The 21883-nt window shown below is 41.7% G+C and overlaps 1 protein-coding gene across 3 annotated transcripts in view; it reads right to left on the bottom strand.

Moving 5' to 3' along the window:
• Nucleotides 1-21883, bottom strand: part of LOC141145769 (lymphocyte antigen 6E-like) — a 135062-nt gene that overhangs the window by 56321 nt on the left and 56858 nt on the right. Inside the window, exon 1 of one of the 3 annotated variants that reach the window (XR_012244630.1) lies at nt 3505-3677. The exons of 1 other annotated variant lie outside the window; for it this stretch is intronic. Coding sequence is in view for 1 of the 2 variants with exons in the window: in XM_073632648.1 (XP_073488749.1) it covers nt 17066-17117 (52 nt within the window). In the remaining variant the exon portion in view is untranslated. Of the gene's footprint in view, nt 1-3504; nt 3678-17065; nt 17119-21883 lie in introns of those variants that run through there. One more of the 3 variants, XM_073632648.1, reaches the window with a different exon arrangement.

The following is a 21883-nucleotide window of genomic DNA, read 5'->3' as shown; positions in this document are numbered from 1 at the left end:
CAAACGCATCAAGCTATTCTGATGCTACCATTATACACACTATATGGGATCATTTCGTCATTTTTACCACGTTTTATTGTATTATGCTGTAATAATCATGATGTCTTATATATCTATTATTTGATATATGGATTAATGTGCCTGACGTTTTACAATGTTACTACCATTTATTATTATGCTATTATGCTATAAATGTATTATATATGAAATAAATACTATTCCTATGCATATATTGTCTTGTGTGCTGGACACTGAGATCCAGTATGTACAGTTACAATATACATTTAATTGGTCAGACACCCACTGTCCAGTATCACTTTCCAGTTGCCTGCTTCATATAAAGTCCCAACCTTTCCTTTCAGTCATATTGACAAACAGGGATGGAGGCACTGGACCTATATTCTTATGCCTCATATAAAGTCCCAAACTCCCTACTTCTCCCCTCCCTCTTATTCCTAATCACAACAATGGCCATGTGGGCACGGAGTCACATTGGCTGCTTTAAGGGATTAGTTAATTAGCTCATGTTAATTTATGTTTCTGTTTACAGGTGTATTGTTAGAGTAATATGAACAGGAGGGGGAACCTCCTCTTCAACTGTATGATTCAGAAAAAAACGTTAATCGGGTTTTCGTTCATTTAGATATTTCCGAATTAACGAATTTGTCGAAATTCGTTAAAAAACTAATTCAATTCGTTAAAAATTCAGAAGACCCTACCCCCCCCCAAAAAAAACTACCATAATATGGTAATAAGTTACAATATCGCATTTCATTTTTTGAACATTTTTATAAAATTACAACAATTTCAGATTAGAATGGAAAGATGGCTTTTAGTATTATCAAAGTTCAAAATGACTTGTGTAGCGATTTTATACGCTATATCATTTTTTTTTAATGTGCTATTTGTTCATATATTTTTATTTAACAATATATATTATTAGTTTACGAATTTTCGAATTTCGGATTTTTGGATTTTCCAAATTTCGAATTTCCTGAGTTTTCGAATTTTCGTTTTTGGAAAGAATTGTTAGACGAGTTTTCGTCAATTCGAATATTTCCGAATTAACGAGTTTGTTGAATTTTGTCAAAACGAATTCGGAAGGAAACAAATTGCACATGTCTACTGATGAAGTGTCAGTGTACGACTGTCCGCCGCAATATCGCAGTCCTCCTATAAGTCGCTGGTTGCCGCCATTATTAGTAAAAAAATAAATAAATAAAAGTTCCATAAATCTGTCCCCATTGTTTGTAGACGCTATAACTTTTGCACAAACCAATCAATATACGCTTATTGGGATTTTTTCTTACCAAAAATAAGTAGCAGAATACATATTGGCCTAAATTGATGAAGATATTAGATTTTTTCCATTTTTTTTATTGGGAATGTTTTATAGCAGAAAATAAAAAAAATATATATATTTTTTTTTTAAATTGTTGGTCTTTTTTTGTTTATAGCCGAAAAAAATTAAAACCGCAGAGGTTACATAGTTACATAGTGATCAAATACCACCAAAAGAAAGCTCTATGTGTGGGGAAAAATGAACATCGATTTTATTTGTGTACAACGTCACACGACCGTGCAATTGTCAGCTAAAGTATTGCAGTGACCTATTGCAAAAAATGGCCTGGTCATGGGGGGGGGGGGTAAATCTTCCAAAGGTCAAGTGGTTAAAGTGTAACTTCCCTTTTGAAGTTAGCACGGGGTGATCTGTGATTTTTAACAAATTTTGTTGCAGAGTCCTTTTTTGCAGGGTCTGCATCCCTTTAGAAGTAATGAACGCTTAGCATCCTAAGGAAAAATGAAATTCCTGTTGCAGGGGGTGGCTAAAAATTTTACATGCATCTTGGCGCAGTTTTTTGAGAAAATCAGTTAGCCAATCACACAAGCATTAAATGACAGTTCTGAGGGTGATCCATACGCCTACGATGTACAAAACTCCTCCAGGTTACTACCCTAAATAACCTCAACCCCCCCCCCAAAAAAAAAATAATTTAACTACCATAATATGGTAATAAGTAACAGTATCGCATTTAATTTTTTTCTAACATTTTTTTAAAATTCCATCAATTTCAGATTAGATTATTAATATGTGTTTTTTTCATAATTTTTTATTACCAATATTTCATTAATAATAATATTTAACAATATTTTTTATTTTTTTTGTATAAAAGCGAATTTACAATAGAACATAGCTATATTTTTTATGCTATATTTTGTTATATGCTTGTTATATATTTTATTTTGTTATATATTTATTTTGTTTATATGCTTTTTTTTCTGTCTTTGTTTTATTTTTATTGACATTTTTTTTGGTCTTTGATGGGTTTTAAGGCTTGCAGAAGTTCCTTCCTTCTACCCTGTTCTTGTTCTAAAAATACTGCCCCTCTCGTTAGCCTTAATATTTTAAATTTTTTCACAGAAAAAATAAAAACTAAAACAGACAGCCAAAAAAAAAATATTAAAAAGTGACATTATACAAAACAATAATCAACTGCAAAAAAAGAGAAAAAAACACCAAAGAACACTAAATGGAAAAAAAAAAAACAAAAAAAATGAAACTACCCTAAATAACCCCCACCCCAAAAAAATAAAATAAAAATAATTGAAATACTATAATGGGGTAATACGTTACCATGTCACATTAATTTTTTTTTAACATTTTTATAAAAATTACAACAATTTCAGATTAGAACGGAAAGGTAGCTTTTCATTTGATCAAATTTCAAAGTGACTTGTGTAGCAATTTTATATGCCATATAATTTATTCAATATGCTATTTTTTCATATATTTATATTAACAATATTTTATTAATTATACTATTTAACAATATTTGTATTTTTTTTTTTTGTTGTATAAACACTCATTTACAACAAATTTATTTAATAAATAAATGTATTTAATATGCTATTTTTTCATATATTTATATTAACAATATTTTATTAATTATACTATTTAACAATATTTGTATTTTTTTTGTTGTTGTATAAACACTCATTTACAACACAACATAGCTATATTTTTTTTAATGCTATATTATTTGGTTTATATGCATTTTTTAAAAACAATGGAAAAACACACATGCGAGAGCGCCCAGGCTGCACAACCCAAATGTATACAGAGAAGACAAGACAAGGATTCCCCAAGGGGGTTTTTTAGGCTGCAATACATTGAATGTTATTATAAAGTAGGTCAAATTCATAACGTATATAAAGTGTGTAACAAGTTTATTTAAAAGTACAAAATACAGACTCTGGTTGACATGTACCAAAAATCGACATATAACATCATCCATGGTTAAAAAACGTGTCATCAATAATGTCCATATGAATACCCCAATGCATTTCGACCCATTGGTCTTCTTCAGGGGGATTTTATATTCTAGGAAAATATGTCACAGTTAGAGTTTAAACTTATAAACTTAGTCAATATGTAAAACATTTACACAGCATTTAGCATTGATAAATAATTGTATTACATTGTATCTATGGAAGTATATTTACCATTGAGTGGATGATATGGTAAAGATGCACCAACCAAACCAGATCGTTTAAAAGCATGAAGGCCTAGAGATCCCAGAGACCGCACATATCCCTCCGTGCCTCACAGGCACATCCACAATCCATTGGACTTGCAAGGGGTCACACATTTGGACAGGGGAAATGACGGGGGCAGAGCACCTGCCATTGTATATAAAAAAGACTTGGTTAGGAACCTTAGTAGTATTGTTCTCAAAATATCTAGTGCCGTAGGGCCATAGCTAATTAGCCCTCACTGGAGTGATTGCTTGTATATATGTATATTACTGTTAATCAAACCTATTACTTGAAAGTATGTATTTAATTGATAGTATAATAATTAAGGGATACAAATGATAAAAGGTGTGCATGAATGACGCATGATGGGTGATAGAAGGATGTTGAGAATAATAAATCCAATTAGAGCATGGATGGAGAAAGTGAATGTGCTGGTGGTGCCATGGTGATGATGATGGATGTGAAGTGATCGTGTGGGAATGCACTGTGAGAAATATTGTAAAAAGAAAAAAACTAACTAAACCAAACCAAACTGTGATAAAAACTAAAAATGTGTATGGGTGCCAGTGAACAGATCAAGCCAATTGTTAGGAGTGTATGGGGTGAATGTAGAGATTGGAATGGTGAACATGTGTATGAATAGTGATGGCTAAGGTGAAAAGACAATTGTACTAAGTGAGTGTATCCAAAGAATAGTTAGTTAGTGATGGTATTATTGATGATGTTAGAATCGATATCAGCTATAGTGGGTAAACTAAACATAGCACTTACCTAGTGCTGGATGCTTCTCAGTATAGTGGCAGCTTTACAAGTAGGGATGAGCCGAACACCCCCCGGTTCGGTTCGCACCAGAACCCGCGAACGGACCGAAAGTTCGCACGAACGTTAGAACCCCATTGACGTCTATGGGACTCGAACGTTCGAAATCAAAAGTGCTCATTTTAAAGGCTAATTTGCATGGTATTGTCCTAAAAAGGGTTTGGGGACCCGGGTCCTACCCCAGGGGACATGTATCAATGCAAAAAAAACTTTTAAAAACGGCCGTTTTTTCGGGAGCAGTGATTTTAATGATGCTTAAAGTAAAAAAAAAAAGTGAAATATTCCTTTAAATATCGTACCTGGGGGGTGTCTATAGTATGCCTGTAAAGTGACGCGTGTTTCCCATGTTTAGAACAGTCCCTGCACCAAATGTCATTTTTAAAGGAAAAAATCTCATTTAAAACTGCTTGCGGGTTTAATGTCATGTCGGGTCATGGCAATATGGATGAAAATCAGTGAGACAAACGGCATGGGTACCCCCCAGTCCATTACCAGGCCCTTTGGGTCTTGTATGGATATTAAGGGGAACCCCGCACCCAAATTAAAATAAGGAAAGGTGTGGGGCCACCAGGCCCTATATACTCTGAACAGCAGTATACAGGCGGTGCAAACAAGACAGGGACTGTAGGTTTGTTGTTAAGTAGAATCTGTTTGTAATTTTGAACATTTTTAACGTGTTTAGCTCCAGCCAAAAAATCTTTTCTAAGCTTTTTGGAAAACATAGGGAAGGGTTATCACCCCTGTGACATTTGTTTTGCTGTCTTTCCTCCTCTTCAGAAGATTTCACCTCACTTTTTTGTCCCAATGAAAAATGTTTTTTGAAAATTTGGGTTTTTTTGTGGAACAAGGATTGGAAAGCATCAGTGGAAAGGAGAAATTGTTTTCCCATATTAACTCTTACAGGAGAGAATTTCCCTTCCTAGGGGTAGATTTCATCTCACTTCCTGTTGTCTCCTTCCGTTTGCAAGTAGGAGTCGTTTGTAAGTTAGATGTTTGAAAGTAGGGTCCTGCCCTATATACTCAGCAGAAATTTGGGCCTTAGGTGTTGCTGTGGCCACAACACTGTAAGCCCTCACAGGGCCCTGCTGTGAAATATTAGATCAAGAATTGTAATTACATGCCCCTGTTGAACAGGAGCTGAAAAATTAGGCCTTAGGCACTGGTGCTGGTGCCACAACACTGCAACCCCTCACAGACACTCTAGTTGGAACGCAGGAACGAGCCCTGCTGCAAATTATTGCTTCAAAAATTGTAATTACACGCCCCTGTTAGACAGGGGCAGAAAAATTGGGCCTTAGGCACTGGTGCTGGTGCCACAACACTGCAACCCCTCACAGACACTCTAGTTGGAATGCAGGAACGAGCCCTGCTGCAAAGTATTGCATCAAAAATTGTAATTACACGCCCCTGTTAGACAGGGGCAGAAAAATTGGGCCTTAGGCACTGGTGCTGGTGCCACAACACTGCAACCCCTCACAGACACTCTAGTTGGAACGCAGGAACGAGCCCTGCTGCAAAGTATTGCATCAAAAATTGTAATTACACGCCCCTGTTAGACAGGGGCAGAAAAATTGGGCCCTAGGCACTGGTGCTGGTGCCACAACACTGCAACCCCTCACAGACACTCTAGTTGGAATGCAGGAACGAGCCCTGCTGCAAAGTATTACATCAAAAATTGTAATTACACGCCCCTGTTAAACAGGGGCTGAAAAATTGTGCCTTAGGCACTGGTGGTGGCGCCCAGAACCAAAAATGTTCTTACAAGCTATCAGCGTGATGATTGAGGAGGAAGAGGATAATTACTCAGGGATAGTCACTCAGCATCAGCATAGGCAGTCTTTGAAGGGATCTGAGATTTCAAAAAAAATTATTCGGTTACATCAGCATCAGGTGCTTGGTAGCTGGTGGTGATCCAAGACTCATTCATTTTTATGAAGGTCAGCCGATCGACCGAGTCGGTGGACAGACGCACCCTGTGATCGGTTACCACGCCTCCAGCAGCACTGAATGTGCGTTCCGAAAGAACGCTGGATGCAGGACAGGCCAGTAGCTCAATTGCATACTGTGCAAGCTCTGGCCAGTGATCCATCCTCAAGACCCAGTAACCCAGAGGATTTTCGGTGGGAAAGGTGTCCAAGTCTGATCTTGCCCCTAGGTATTCCTGCACCATGTAAAACAGACGCTGGCGATGGTTGCTGGAACCGATCATACCTTGGGGCTGCGGACCAAAAAATTGTCTGAACGCATCGGTCAGACGGCCACCTTCTCCACCGCTCCTTCTTTGACTGACCGAAGCCTCAGCAACACGTTGTCCAGAAACAGGAGTTTGTAACCTCCCAGTCTCTGGGAACGCGTTGCACAGACCTTTCTGCAAGGCCTCCCGAAGATGTTTCATCCTCTGCTCCCTCTGCGATGGCAAGATAAGGTCCGCAACCTTACCCTTGTAACGTGGATCAAGGAGGGTTGCCAGCCAGTATTGGTCCTTCTCCTTGATACCACGAATACGAGGATCCTTACGCAGGCTTTGCAGGATCAGGGAGGCCATGCAGCGTAGGTTTGCTGAGGCATTCGGTCCGGAGTCCTCTGGGTCACTAAGAACGACATGGTCCGCAGCCACCTCCTCCCAGCCACGTACAAGTCCATGTGTTTCTTGGGACTGATCCCTTAAAGACTGCTGCTGATGCTGAGTGCCAGGCTCCACCTCCATACTGACACAATCTTCCTCCTCCTCCTCTTCCTCCTCGTCCTCTTCCTGTGTGATCGGCGGGCACGCAGGAACACTGTCTGGATAAAGGGGGCCTTGAGAGCTAAGGAAGTCCTCCTCTTCCTGCCTCTGTTCTGCCTCAAGTGCCCTGTCCATTATTCCACGCAGCGTGTGCTCCAACAGGTGGACAAGGGGGACAGTGTCACTGATGCATGCACTGTCACTACTCACCATCCTCGTGGCCTCCTCGAATGGTGACAGGACAGTGCATGCATCCCTGATCATGGCCCACTGGCGTGGGGAAAAAAAACCAAGCTCCCCTGACCCTGTCCTGGTGCCATAGTCGCACAGGTACTCATTGATGGCCCTCTGCTGCGTGTGCAGCCGCTGCAGCATGGCCAACGTTGAGTTCCACCTGGTGGGCATGTCACAGATTAGGCGGTTCTTGGGCAGGTTAAACTCCTTTTGGAGGTCCGTCAGCCGAGCACTGGCATTATATGACCGGCGGAAATGCACACAGACTTTCCTGGCCTGCCTCAGGACATCCTGTAAGCCCGGGTACCTGCCCAAGAACCGCTGCACCACCAAGTTAAGGACGTGAGCCAAACAGGGCACATGGGTCATTTGTCCCTGTCGGAGGGCAGAGAGGAGGTTGGTGCCATTGTCGCAAACCACCATTCCTGCCTTAAGTTGGCGTGGCGTCAACCACCTCTGAACCTGCCCCTGCAGAGCTGACAGAACCTCTGCCCCAGTGTGGCTCCTGTCCCCCAAGCACACCAGCTCAAGCACCGCATGGCATCTTTTGGCCTGCGTACTTGCGTAGCCCCTTGAACGCCTACGGAGCACCGCTGGTTCCGAGCAAGAGGCCATGGAGGAAGAAGAAGAGGAGGGGGTGGAGGAGAGAGGTGTGTCACAATCAGCATTTTGGAGGCGTGGTGGCGGAACAACCTCCAACACTACTGCACCTTGTCCTGCATCCTTCCCAGCTGCCAGCAGAGTCACCCAATGCGCCGTGAAGCTTAGGTAACGTCCCTGTCCATGCCTGCTGGACCATGAGTCAGCGGTAATATGCACCTTACCGCTGACCGCCCTGTCCAGCGAGGCATGGACATTGCCTTCCACATGCCGGTAGAGAGCCGGAATCGCCTTCCGTGAGAAAAAGTGGCGTTTGGGTACCTGCCACTGAGGAACCGCACATTCCACAAACTCACGGAAGGGGGCAGAGTCTACCAACTGAAAAGGCAGCAGTTGAAGTGCTAGCAATTTTGCCAAGCTAGCATTCAACCGCTGGGCATGTGGATGGCTGGGAGCAAACTTCTTTCGGCGGTGCAGCAGCTGGGGCAGGGAAATTTGCCTGGTACAATCTGACGTCGGTGTACCAAAAGCAGATTGCCCACAAGTACTTGGCTGTGACACACCTAATTTTACACCTTCATTCCTCTCACTGCAGGTCTCAGAGAGGACTGAAGGTCTAGTGGGGTTGGAAATCTCAGCTGATGAGGAGCAAGGAGAGATCCTCTTTGTTCTTTGGTGTGGGTCTTTTAGATACGCTTGCCAACGAACTGCATGGCAGGTCAACATATGTCTGGTCAAGCATGTGGTACCCAAGCGGGAGATATTTTGGCCACGCGAGATACGCTTGAGACATATGTTGCAAATAGCAGCGGTGCGATCTGATGCACTCGTCTCAAAAAAGGCCCACACCAAAGAACTTTTTGAATAACGCGCAGAGACTGCAGCGCCCTGCACATGTGGAGCTTTGGGGTGTGATGCAGTCAATGTGCTGCCCTTAGGCTGGCCCCTGGAGGGCATCCTGCCTCGTTGGTGATGTGCTGCCGCCTCCTCCTCCTCCTCCTCCTCCTCCTCCTCCTCCTCCTCTCTCCTATCAGGCACCCACGTTGAGTCAGTGACCTCATCATCCCCTCCCTCCTCATCACTGGAGCAAACCTGGCAGTATGCTGCAGCAGGGGGAGCATGACTGCCAGATTGCTGTCCTTCTTGGGCACCCCCTCTGTCCGCGCTCATGTTACTGCCTTCATCGAGCTCAGTATCGTCATCAGAGCCTTCCAAACGCTGGGCATCCTCCTGGAGCATGTACCCAACACTGTGGTCAAACAGTTCGAGGGAATCCTCATGAGGACATGGTGGAGCTAGGGAAGGAGTCACTGATGACATTGAGCTGAGGGAAGAGGCCGCTGCTTTGCCAGACAAAGCACCCTGGGCATGGGTGAGAGAGGATGAGGAGGATGAGGACGGCTTGGTCATCCACTCGACCAAGTCTTCCGCATGTTGCGGCTCAACATGGCCAGCTGCCGAAAAAAAGGCCAAGCGTGTCCCATGGCCACGTGCTGATGAGGATGCACCGTCTCCACGACCAGCACTAGACACAGAGCCTGCTTGCCCTCTCTTATTGGCTTGTGACTGTCTGCCTCTCCTTCTTGGCCTTCCAGACATACTAATGGCCTGTAGCTGCACTAAGCTGGGATAGAACACCTGTAATTTTCTTCAAGTAGCTTTATATACTGTAACCAGACAAGCCTGCCTGTCAGTAGGAAGATAACAGGAACGGATCTAGCTGAACACTGTGAGCAGGACGCACTGTACTAAATGTAAATAGTCTAGCTGCCTGACCGTGGTACTAATAGGATCAAATAGAACACCTGTAATTTTCTTCAGGTAGCTTTATATACTGTAACCAGACAAGCCTGCCGGTCAGTAGGAATTTAACAGGAACGGATCTAGCTGAACACTGTGAGCAGGACGCACTGCACTAAATGTAAATAGCAGGAACGGATCTAGCTGAACACTGTGAGCAGGACGCACTGCACTAAATGTAAATAGTCTAGAAGATAACAGGAACGGATCTAGCTGAACACTGTGAGCAGGACGCACTGCACTAAATGTAAATAGTCTAGAAGATAACAGGAACGGATCTAGCTGAACACTGTGAGCAGGACGCACTGCACTAAATGTAAATAGCAGGAACGGATCTAGCTGAACACTGTGAGCAGGACGCACTGCACTAAATGTAAATAGTCTAGAAGATAACAGGAACGGATCTAGCTGAACACTGTGAGCAGGACGCACTGCACTAAATGTAAATAGCAGGAACGGCTCTAGCTGAACACTGTGCGCAGGACGCACTGCACTAAATGTAAATAGCAGGAACGGATCTAGCTGAACACTGTGAGCAGGACGCACTGCACTAAATGTAAATAGCAGGAACGGATCTAGCTGAACACTGTGAGCAGGACGCACTGCACTAAATGTAAATAGCAGGAACGGATCTAGCTGAACACTGTGAGCAGGACGCACTGCACTAAATGTAAATAGCAGGAACGGATCTAGCTGAACACTGTGAGCAGGACGCACTGCACTAAATGTAAATAGCAGGAACGGATCTAGCTGAACACTGTGAGCAGGACGCACTGCACTAAATGTAAATTGCAGGAACGGATCTAGCTGAACACTGTGAGCAGGACGCACTGCACTAAATGTAAATAGTCTAGAAGATAACAGGAACGGATCTAGCTGAACACTGTGAGCAGGACGCACTGCACTAAATGTAAATAGCAGGAACGGATCTAGCTGAACACTGTGAGCAGGACGCACTGCATTAAATGTAAATAGTCTAGATAGAAGATAACAGGAACGGATCTAGCTAAACTGAATACAGTGTATATATATATATGCAACACCTGGGATGCATATATATACACAATACACTGTAAGTGCAGCTAACTGACTGACTGTTCTGCCTAATCTATCTAACTCAAATCAAATGACACTCTCTCTCTCTCTCTCTATCTCTCAGCACACCGGAACACACACTACACAGGGCCGCCGTGCAGGCGGCCTTATATAGTGTGGGGTGTGTACTAAATCCCCTGAGCCATAATTGGCCAAAGCCACCCTGGCTTTGGCCAATTACAGCTCTCTCTACTGACGGCGCTGTGATTGGCCAAGCATGCGGGTCATAGTGCATGCTTGGCCAATCATCAGCCAGCAATGCACTGCGATGCCGCAGTGAATTATGGGCCGTGACGCGCCACACGAATTTAGCGCGAACGGCCCATAACGTTCGCAATTCGGCGAACGATCGAACAGCCGATGTTCGAGTCGAACATGGGTTCGACTCGAACACGAAGCTCATCCCTATTTACAAGGATACAACTACAGAGCATCCAAGAACTGCCAATTATATAATCACAGGGGGCTAACCTACGACTTGCAGGTGAGGGACTCCTCCCCAACGTGCCAATCCTCACATGTCCATGGCGCCGATTGGCGGCGTCTGTGTGGCCCCCTCGGCGTTCCGGAAGGCGGAAGCCCCGGCAGCCGCCGTCACCTCCGACGCAATTGCATGACGTCACGACGCCACGCGCGTTCGCAAAGGAACCCGCACGCACGCGACGTCACTGATGGTCCGGAGGTGATCGCGGGACGCCGCCGGCACGGGGGAAGCTCCCCATGACTGCCCTTAGACAAGAGTCTTGTCGTGGAGACCATAAGGGGGAGAATCGCAAAAGCATAATGCGTCTTCCCCCCCCCCCCCCGTGCCGGGAAGTCAAATGGAGATGGGAATGCCACCCCGGGATACACAGCGGACACAGCAGTCCATGGGCAGTGAGCCTTGCATGCCAAAACAGAGTGGTGTGGCCACATGAATGTTGTAGTTCATAAATTTGAAAGTAGTAATGTATATCTAATGTGTCGAGATGTTAAACAATACATTGAAAAGGCCAGGAACATATACAAAAAACCAACAAACCAAAAAGGTCAGAAGATGGGGAGGGAAAAAAGTGTTTTCCTTCATCCCAGGAGCAATGTTCTCCCATGCCTACATGGTAGATATGTTCTACACCAGGCAACATTCTCAAACCATTGGAACAAGGAGCCAATTGGAGCGAGGATGGGGAGGGGGAAAAGTGATTGTTTACCCCCATCCCAGGAGTGATATTCTCCTATGCCAATAATTGGTGAGTGCAATCATACCGGGCAACATCTTCAAACCGTTGGGATATGCCCTGGCTCGTATGGGGTCTCTCGTGTGCTAGAAGGGGAAACGGGTGTTTAACCACCCAAATAAAAGAAAAACAATGGAAAAACACATATGCGAGAGCGCCCAGGCTGCACAATACAAATGTATACAGAGAAGACAAGACAAGGATTCCCCAAGGGGGTTTTTTAGGCTGCAATACATTGAATGTTATTATAAAGTAGGTCAAATTCATAACGTATATAAAGTGTGTAACAAGTTTATTTAAAAGTACAAAATACAGACTCTGGTTGACATGTACCAAAAATCGACATATAACATCATCCATGGTTAAAAAACGTGTCATCAATAATGTCCATATGAATACCCCAATGCATTTCGACCCATTGGTCTTCTTCAGGGGGGTTTTATATTCTAGGAAAATATGTCACAGTTAGAGTTTAAACTTATAAACTTAGTCAATATGTAAAACATTTACACAGCATTTAGCATTGATAAATAATTGTATTACATTGTATCTATGGAAGTATATTTACCATTGAGTGGATGATATGGTAAAGATGCACCAACCAAACCAGATTGTTTAAAAGCATGAAGGCCTAGAGATCCCAGAGACCGCACATATCCCTCCGTGCCTCACAGGCACATCCACAATCCATTGGACTTGCAAGGGGTCACACATTTGGACAGGGGAAATGACGGGGGCAGAGCACCTGCCATTGTATATAAAAAAGACTTGGTTAGGAACCTTAGTAGTATTGTTCTCAAAATATCTAGTGCCGTAGGGCCATAGCTAATTAGCCCTCACTGGAGTGATTGCTTGTATATATGTATATTACTGTTAATCAAACCTATTACTTGAAAGTATGTATTTAATTGATAGTATAATAATTAAGGGATACAAATGATAAAAGGTGTGCATGAATGACGCATGATGGGTGATAGAAGGATGTTGAGAATAATAAATCCAATTAGAGCATGGATGGAGAAAGTGAATGTGCTGGTGGTGCCATGGTGATGATGATGGATGTGAAGTGATCGTGTGGGAATGCACTGTGAGAAATATTGTAAAAAGAAAAAAACTAACTAAACCAAACCAAACTGTGATAAAAACTAAAAATGTGTATGGGTGCCAGTGAACAGATCAAGCCAATTGTTAGGAGTGTATGGGGTGAATGTAGAGATTGGAATGGTGAACATGTGTATGAAAAGTGATGGCTAAGGTGAAAAGACAATTGTACTAAGTGAGTGTATCCAAAGAATAGTTAGTTAGTGATGGTATTATTGATGATGTTAGAATCGATATCAGCTATAGTGGGTAAACTAAACATAGCACTTACCTAGTGCTGGATGCTTCTCAGTATAGTGGCAGCTTTACAAGGATACAACTACAGAGCATCCAAGAACTGCCAATTATATAATCACAGGGGGCTAACCTACAACTTGCAGGTGAGGGACTCCTCCCCAACGTGCCAATCCTCACATGTCCATGATCTGTTCACTGGCACCCATACACATTTTTAGTTTTTATCACAGTTTGGTTTGGTTTAGTTAGTTTTTTTCTTTTTACAATATTTCTCACAGTGCATTCCCACACGATCACTTCACATCCATCATCATCACCATGGCACCACCAGCACATTCACTTTCTCCATCCATGCTCTAATTGGATTTATTATTCTCAACATCCTTCTATCACCCATCATGCGTCATTCATGCACACCTTTTATCATTTGTATCCCTTAATTATTATACTATCAATTAAATACATACTTTCAAGTAATAGGTTTGATTAACAGTAATATACATATATACAAGCAATCACTCCAGTGAGGGCTAATTAGCTATGGCCCTACGGCACTAGATATTTTGAGAACAATACTACTAAGGTTCCTAACCAAGTCTTTTTTATATACAATGGCAGGTGCTCTGCCCCCGTCATTTCCCCTGTCCAAATGTGTGACCCCTTGCAAGTCCAATGGATTGTGGATGTGCCTGTGAGGCACGGAGGGATATGTGCGGTCTCTGGGATCTCTAGGCCTTCATGCTTTTAAACAATCTGGTTTGGTTGGTGCATCTTTACCATATCATCCACTCAATGGTAAATATACTTCCATAGATACAATGTAATACAATTATTTATCAATGCTAAATGCTGTGTAAATGTTTTACATATTGACTAAGTTTATAAGTTTAAACTCTAACTGTGACATATTTTCCTAGAATATAAAACTTCCCTGAAGAAGACCAATGGGTCGAAATGCATTGGGGTATTCATATGGACATTATTGATGACACGTTTTTTAACCATGGATGATGTTATATGTCGATTTTTGGTACATGTCAACCAGAGTCTATATTTTGTACTTTTAAATAAACTTGTTACACACTTTATATACGTTATGAATTTGACCTACTTTATAATAACATTCAATGTATTGCTGCCTAAAAAACCCCCTTGGGGAATCCTTGTCTTGTCTTCTCTGTATACATTTGGGTTGTGCAGCCTGGGCGCTCTCGCATGTGTGTTTTTCCATTGTTTTTCTTTTATTTGGGTGGTTAAACACCCGTTTCCCCTTCTAGCACACGAGAGACCCCATACGAGCCAGGGCATATCCCAACGGTTTGAAGATGTTGCCCGGTATGATTGCACTCACCAATTATTGGCATAGGAGAATATCACTCCTGGGATGGGGGTAAACAATCACTTTTCCCCCTCCCCATCCTCGCTCCAATTGGCTCCTTGTTCCAATGGTTTGAGAATGTTGCCTGGTGTAGAACATATCTACCATGTAGGCATGGGAGAACATTGCTCCTGGGATGAAGGAAAACACTTTTTTTCCCTCCCCATCTTCTGACCTTTTTGGTTTGTTGGTTTTTTGTATATGTTCCTGGCCTTTTCAATGTATTGTTTAACATCTCGACACATTAGATATACATTACTACTTTCAAATTTATGAACTACAACATTCATGTTGCCACACCACTCTGTTTTGGCATGCAAGGCTCACTGCCCATGGACTGCTGTGTCCGCTGTGTATCCCGGGGTGGCATTCCCATCTCCATTTGACTTCCCGGCACGGGGGGGGGGGGGGGGAGACGCATTATGCTTTTGCGATTCTCCCCCTTATGGTCTCCACGACAAGACTCTTGTCTAAGGGCAGTCGTGGGGAGCTTCCCCCGTGCCGGCGGCGTCCCGCGATCACCTCCGGACCATCAGTGACGTCGCGTGCGTGCGGGTTCCTTTGCGCACGCGCGTGGCGTCGTGACGTCATGCAATTGCGTCGGAGGTGACGGCGGCTGCCGGGGCTTCCGCCTTCCGGAACGCCGAGGGGGCCACACAGACGCCGCCAATCGGCGCCATGGACATGTGAGGATTGGCACGTTGGGGAGGAGTCCCTCACCTGCAAGTCGTAGGTTAGCCCCCTGTGATTATATAATTGGCAGTTCTTGGATGCTCTGTAGTTGTATCCTTGTAAAGCTGCCACTATACTGAGAAGCATCCAGCACTAGGTAAGTGCTATGTTTAGTTTACCCACTATAGCTGATATCGATTCTAACATCATCAATAATACCATCACTAACTAACTATTCTTTGGATACACTCACTTAGTACAATTGTCTTTTCACCTTAGCCATCACTATTCATACACATGTTCACCATTCCAATCTCTACATTCACCCCATACACTCCTAACAATTGGCTTGATCTGTTCACTGGCACCCATACACATTTTTAGTTTTTATCACAGTTTGGTTTGGTTTAGTTAGTTTTTTTCTTTTTACAATATTTCTCACAGTGCATTCCCACACGATCACTTCACATCCATCATCATCACCATGGCACCACCAGCACATTCACTTTCTCCATCCATGCTCTAATTGGATTTATTATTCTCAACATCCTTCTATCACCCATCATGCGTCATTCATGCACACCTTTTATCATTTGTATCCCTTAATTATTATACTATCAATTAAATACATACTTTCAAGTAATAGGTTTGATTAACAGTAATATACATATATACAAGCAATCACTCCAGTGAGGGCTAATTAGCTATGGCCCTACGGCACTAGATATTTTGAGAACAATACTACTAAGGTTCCTAACCAAGTCTTTTTTATATACAATGGCAGGTGCTCTGCCCCCGTCATTTCCCCTGTCCAAATGTGTGACCCCTTGCAAGTCCAATGGATTGTGGATGTGCCTGTGAGGCACGGAGGGATATGTGCGGTCTCTGGGATCTCTAGGCCTTCATGCTTTTAAACAATCTGGTTTGGTTGGTGCATCTTTACCATATCATCCACTCAATGGTAAATATACTTCCATAGATACAATGTAATACAATTATTTATCAATGCTAAATGCTGTGTAAATGTTTTACATATTGACTAAGTTTATAAGTTTAAACTCTAACTGTGACATATTTTCCTAGAATATAAAACTTCCCTGAAGAAGACCAATGGGTCGAAATGCATTGGGGTATTCATATGGACATTATTGATGACACGTTTTTTAACCATGGATGATGTTATATGTCGATTTTTGGTACATGTCAACCAGAGTCTGTATTTTGTACTTTTAAATAAACTTGTTACACACTTTATATACGTTATGAATTTGACCTACTTTATAATAACATATGCATTTTTTATTACTTTTTTTTATTTTTTGGTCTTTAAGTGTTCAGTTGGTTTAAATGGCTTGCAGAAGATCCTTCCTTCTACACTGTATCTGTTCTTGTTCTAAAAATACTGGCCCCCTCATTAGCCTCAATATATTAATGTTTTTTCACAGAAAAATAAAAGCTAAAACAGACAGAATAAAATAAAAAAAAATTAAAAAAACACCAATGAACATTAAATTGTAAAAAAATTACAAAAATAAATAAATAAAATGAAAAAAATAAAAATGTAACTCTCGCTAAAAAAAGTTTTTGACTTGACATACACCATTTTAGTATCCTAATAAGAATTATTATAGGACATCAGTGGCCCCTTACCTGCCCCAATGCAGAGAGCGGCCAGGAGGAGGATGCTTGCTTGTGCTACCATTGTTGAGCTGGAGGAGAATTGTGACACCCCCAAAGCTTTGTGCCCTAATATATACCTCTTCATGTGTTTACCTCATCATGAAAACTACACTGTGTACTCCTCCCCCGCCCCCCAACACAAATTCTGCTTTCTGTATAGATAAGAGGAAATTGGCCGTTTACCTAAAGTATGTAAGCATATTTCACACAATACTCATCGACAGAAAGACACAATATAAGTTGTCACATTCCATTGATTGCAATCTGCTAAAAAAAATTCACAAAGGAGAAAACACTTCGTGTTACACTGAAGTTTGTAGTGACCGGATTCTTGATACCTATAAAAAAAAAAAAATCAAGAATCCAGTCCGGTCTCCACTGAGGAACAGAGGACTATCTCAGTACCGGTAAGGCAATACACACATTTAAGATAAAAAAAATTCTTATTTTATTTTCCATATAAAAAAGACTGAACGTGATTTCCAATAATCAATACAAAACAATATAAAAACAAGAAATGTTGATACGGTTACAGTTGTGCTCATAAGTTTACATACCCTGGCAGAATTTATGACTTCTTGGCCATTTTTCAGAGAGTATGAATGATAACACAAAAACTTTTCTTTCACTCATGGTTAGTGTTTGGCTGAAGCCATTTATTATCAATCAACTGTATCAAAAAATATGTTAAAAAAAAACAAAGTCTTTGAAAGATTAGCAGTGCTTAAGAAGTTCATATGTGAAAATACACACAAATAAATACAAATAAAAAAGGAAAAGTTCCACTTGCGTCTTAATTGTGTACAGCAGGGTGTGGGGTGGTAGCTGATCCGTTTATAAAGAATGTTGAACACCAACTCTCTGCTGATCAAAATCCCGGATAATTCCTTCACCACATTGCTTTTATGGGAATCCCCTATAGGTAATTCACTTACTAGAAGGTGATGGGTTAACAGCGTGCCTTTCACTGGTTACAAGTGCCCATAGCGTAATCCAGTAAATTAAAATACTTTTATTTAAAAAACAAAGTAATCCCATATAGATGTACACTTACAATGTATCAAAATAATATAAGCATGTATCATAGATCGTTGGGTCCCGATATACCTTATTACCGCTGAGAGCGGTATTCCCGGGTAAGGTATCACAGAAGAGAGGGCCCTCTGACGAAAGCATTGACGAAACGCACGTCAGGGCATGACCATACAGCTACCCACGCCGTTGATCTTCTGTGATACCTTACCCGGGAATACCGCTCTCAGCGGTAATAAGGTATATCGGGACCCAACGATCTATGATATATGCTTATATTATTTTGATCCATTGTAAGTGGGCGCTTCTATTTCTTCACTCGTTATGAGCTTAATTTAGATGGAAGTATGCAGAGTGCGCTGACAGCTATCCAAATATCCATCCACGGATCCAGTCCTATTTGAGTGAACGAAGTCCTTCGATATTAAACCAGTGAAAGGCACGCTGTTAACCCATTACCTTCTGGTAAGTGAATTACCTATAGGGGATTCCCATAAAAGCAATGTGGTGAAGGAATTATCCGGGATTTTGATCAGCAGAGAGTTGGTGTTCAACATTCTTTATAAATGGATCAGCTACCACCCCACACCCTGCTGTACACAATTAAGACACAAGTGGAACTTTTCATCTTTATTTATATTATATTTCACATATGAACTTCTTAAGCTCTGCTAATGTTTAAAAGACTTTGTTTTTTTTAACATATTTTTTGATACAGTTTACATTTTTATAGTAGCAGATATATATATATTTTCTTTAATTGTATTTTTTTTTTGCACGAGCGCTGAGGGAGAAATACTTTGTATCTGTTTATTTCTCATTGTTTGTGAAAATATCAATCAACTGTGTTTACTCTTTTTATATCATAATGGCAACAGAAACTACCCAAATGACCCTGATCAAAAGTTTACATACCCTGGTGATTTTGGCCTGATAACATGCACACAAGTTGACACAAAGGGGTTTGAATGGCTGTTAAAGGCCATCCTCACCTGTGATCTGTTTGCTTGTAATTAATGTAGCACCCTCTACCTGAAGGTAGGTGCTAGATTTGGGATTTTTCTATAGCTCAGGGTCCAAGTACAGGTAAATTTAGCCAGGCCTGTGCTTTAGGCTGGACCTGGTTGTCTTGATTTGGGACTGGGAGTGTTTGGTGTAGTGGGAGGTGTGGCCACCTGTGCTCTGAATCAGAAGTGCCTCCCCTGCTTTCAGACAGATTGTTCTGGAAGAGAGTTTGGACCTGAGGTTTGAGCGGCAGGCAGCTCATGTGAGGAGCTCTGACCAATTTCGCTTTGGTATTGGCAGGGGGCAGGCCTCCTGTGATGGGAGTCACTTTTGGATGCAGGGTGACCAAGAAAATAATGTACCCTGTATATGCCATATTAGAAATAGTGACTGATTCATACTGTTGGGACACATACTGTGAGGAGATGCTGATGTCAATTCCAGCCACCTGTCTGTTGTCTTCTATAATGTGAATGAGTCTAGTGTGGCTTTTCTTTCAGCCATTGTTGTCTGGGCTAATTAACCCTGCCATTGTGAGAAGGAGTCCTGTGTTTAAACGTATGATAATGTACCATCTACTGTGTGAAGCAGAAGGGGAGATTGATTGACAACAATTCTGACCTGTAGTGAAATCCTGATTTTTTTTTTTTGTTTTTGTTTAATAAACGTTTATTGAAGAATATTAACAAAAATACGAAAAAATAAAATATACATATAGCATATGATAAACAATCTTATGAGAGAAACAGAGGTTTCAGTGAGCACAAAAACTGATCATATAGCAACAATCAGAGAAGTGCCACTGTAAGTGCATAAAGGATTGAACAAGTATAGCCACAGATTGAGCAGAGGCTTATGACATATATGAACATAATAGTCAATCTAGAAATTAAGATTGTAACTAAATAAAGCAAGTATTTAAAAGAAAAAAAGGAAAACGAAGAGAGAGATAGAGAGGAGATGAAAGAGAGGTAGAAAAGAAGAAAAGGGGGTAGGAATGGGAGAGGGGTTGTAGGATGGGATCAGTAGGGAGGGGGGGAAGGGGGGGTCGGCATGCGTGTCGTCATATTTTAAGATATTATTATCATTAGGTATGATATTATGTGGAGGAAGGATAGACCACAGTCAGAAGAAGAGGAATCTCTGAAAATAGGTCAAAAGGGTCCTAAGCAATGGTTAAGGAGGTAAGCTCATATGGGTTGTGTTATAATTTCTCTGTAGTGGGATGAGGATGTGAACTCTATCCAGGGTGTCCATGTGAAAGTATGTCTCTGGGAAGTACCTCTGATGCTGTGAGTTATGTCCTCTAGGTGATGAACCTCTGAGACCTTATGTAACCAATTTTTTACAGACGGGATTGTGGGTTGACCCCAAAGCATGGGGATTAGGGCCTTGGCAGTATTCAACAGATGAGGAATGACTGAACGTTTATATGTACCTATTGATTCTTTAGTAGCATGGAAAAGGATGTTTGTAAAACAGAGAGATTCCATGTAGGGGGGGGGGATCCTTTGGGTGGAATATTTCTTCTATGCTATTTAGATCCTGTAAGCCTCGTAGCAGATGAGGGAAGGAACATAGAAAGCGTTGCAATTGGTGGTATCTCCACTTATCCAAAAATGTGATATGTTTAGAGCTAAGGATCCCGGAAAGAGGTTTGATTGTGTTGGCATGTATAACGTGATGTAGCAGAAGAGGTTCTCCTGAGGTCCAGGATTTAAATCCTGGGTCCAAAAAACCTGGCAAGAAATAGTGGTGGTTAAGGAGGGGCATCAAGAGGGAGTCATAATTCCAGGAAAATTTCCTGCATATGGCATCCTGTATGTCCAGTGAGGACGTGGTGAGTGCTGAAACAGTGTGGGTAATGTTCCTATGAACTCGGGGTATCCAGTAGAGCTGCGCATCTTCACTCACTTCACGATTCGATTCGATTACGATTATCCCATCCACGATTCGATTCGATGCGATTCCGCAATGCATCACGATGCATCACGATTAATACCCAAGTGCCCATGGTTTTCAATTTTTCCTCAAAAAATTAATTTAAGCAGTCAGAAATTGAAGAAATATTAAATATATTTATTTGTATCTGCTATTTAAACAAATTACACCAAGTTCCCTGCATATAGCAAAGTCTGAACATGAACAGTGCAGCAGACAACAGTATTTATTTAAAAGAGTATTGTGACATCAAACTGTTGTGTATAATACATACATACAGTGCTGGCCTGGTGCAGTAGTTTACATTTTAATATTTTCTTTTATGAAAAAGTAAACTATAACTTGTAAACAGTAACACCTATATCTATATAAAACAGAGCACTTCCAGTTATTGACTGGCAAACATCACAGTGAACCTGTAACACAGTCACACACTGTGTTGCAGAACTTCCTGGTTCACAGTGATAATTGTTTGCCAATACCATCACCACCACCACCAGCGCCGGTGAGTCAACACAGATGGCTAGATCGGCGTTATAAGCTCTCGGAGTTGTGTCACCCAGTCACTTTACAGAAAACGTTACCTGCACTCTACCACAATACACCTGTAACTGAAGCCAAGCCAAGCTACCATTAGAGGAAGTCTGAAAATCCTTGACAGAATAAATTGTCAACTAAATCTAAAAACCTTGGACAAATCTTTATGGGATCACAAATATACAGTTACACACCACAATACCAAAAAAACACACACATCACTGAATCATAATGGTAAAGGGCAGGCCATAGGTCAGGCGCCGGCAATGGCAC

This window comes from Aquarana catesbeiana, linkage group LG05 (assembly GCF_042186555.1).
Source record: "Aquarana catesbeiana isolate 2022-GZ linkage group LG05, ASM4218655v1, whole genome shotgun sequence".
NCBI classification, from domain to species: domain Eukaryota; kingdom Metazoa; phylum Chordata; class Amphibia; order Anura; family Ranidae; genus Aquarana; species Aquarana catesbeiana.
Note: the sequence above shows the minus strand (reverse complement) of the source record. Positions and strands in the feature narration are given on the sequence as shown.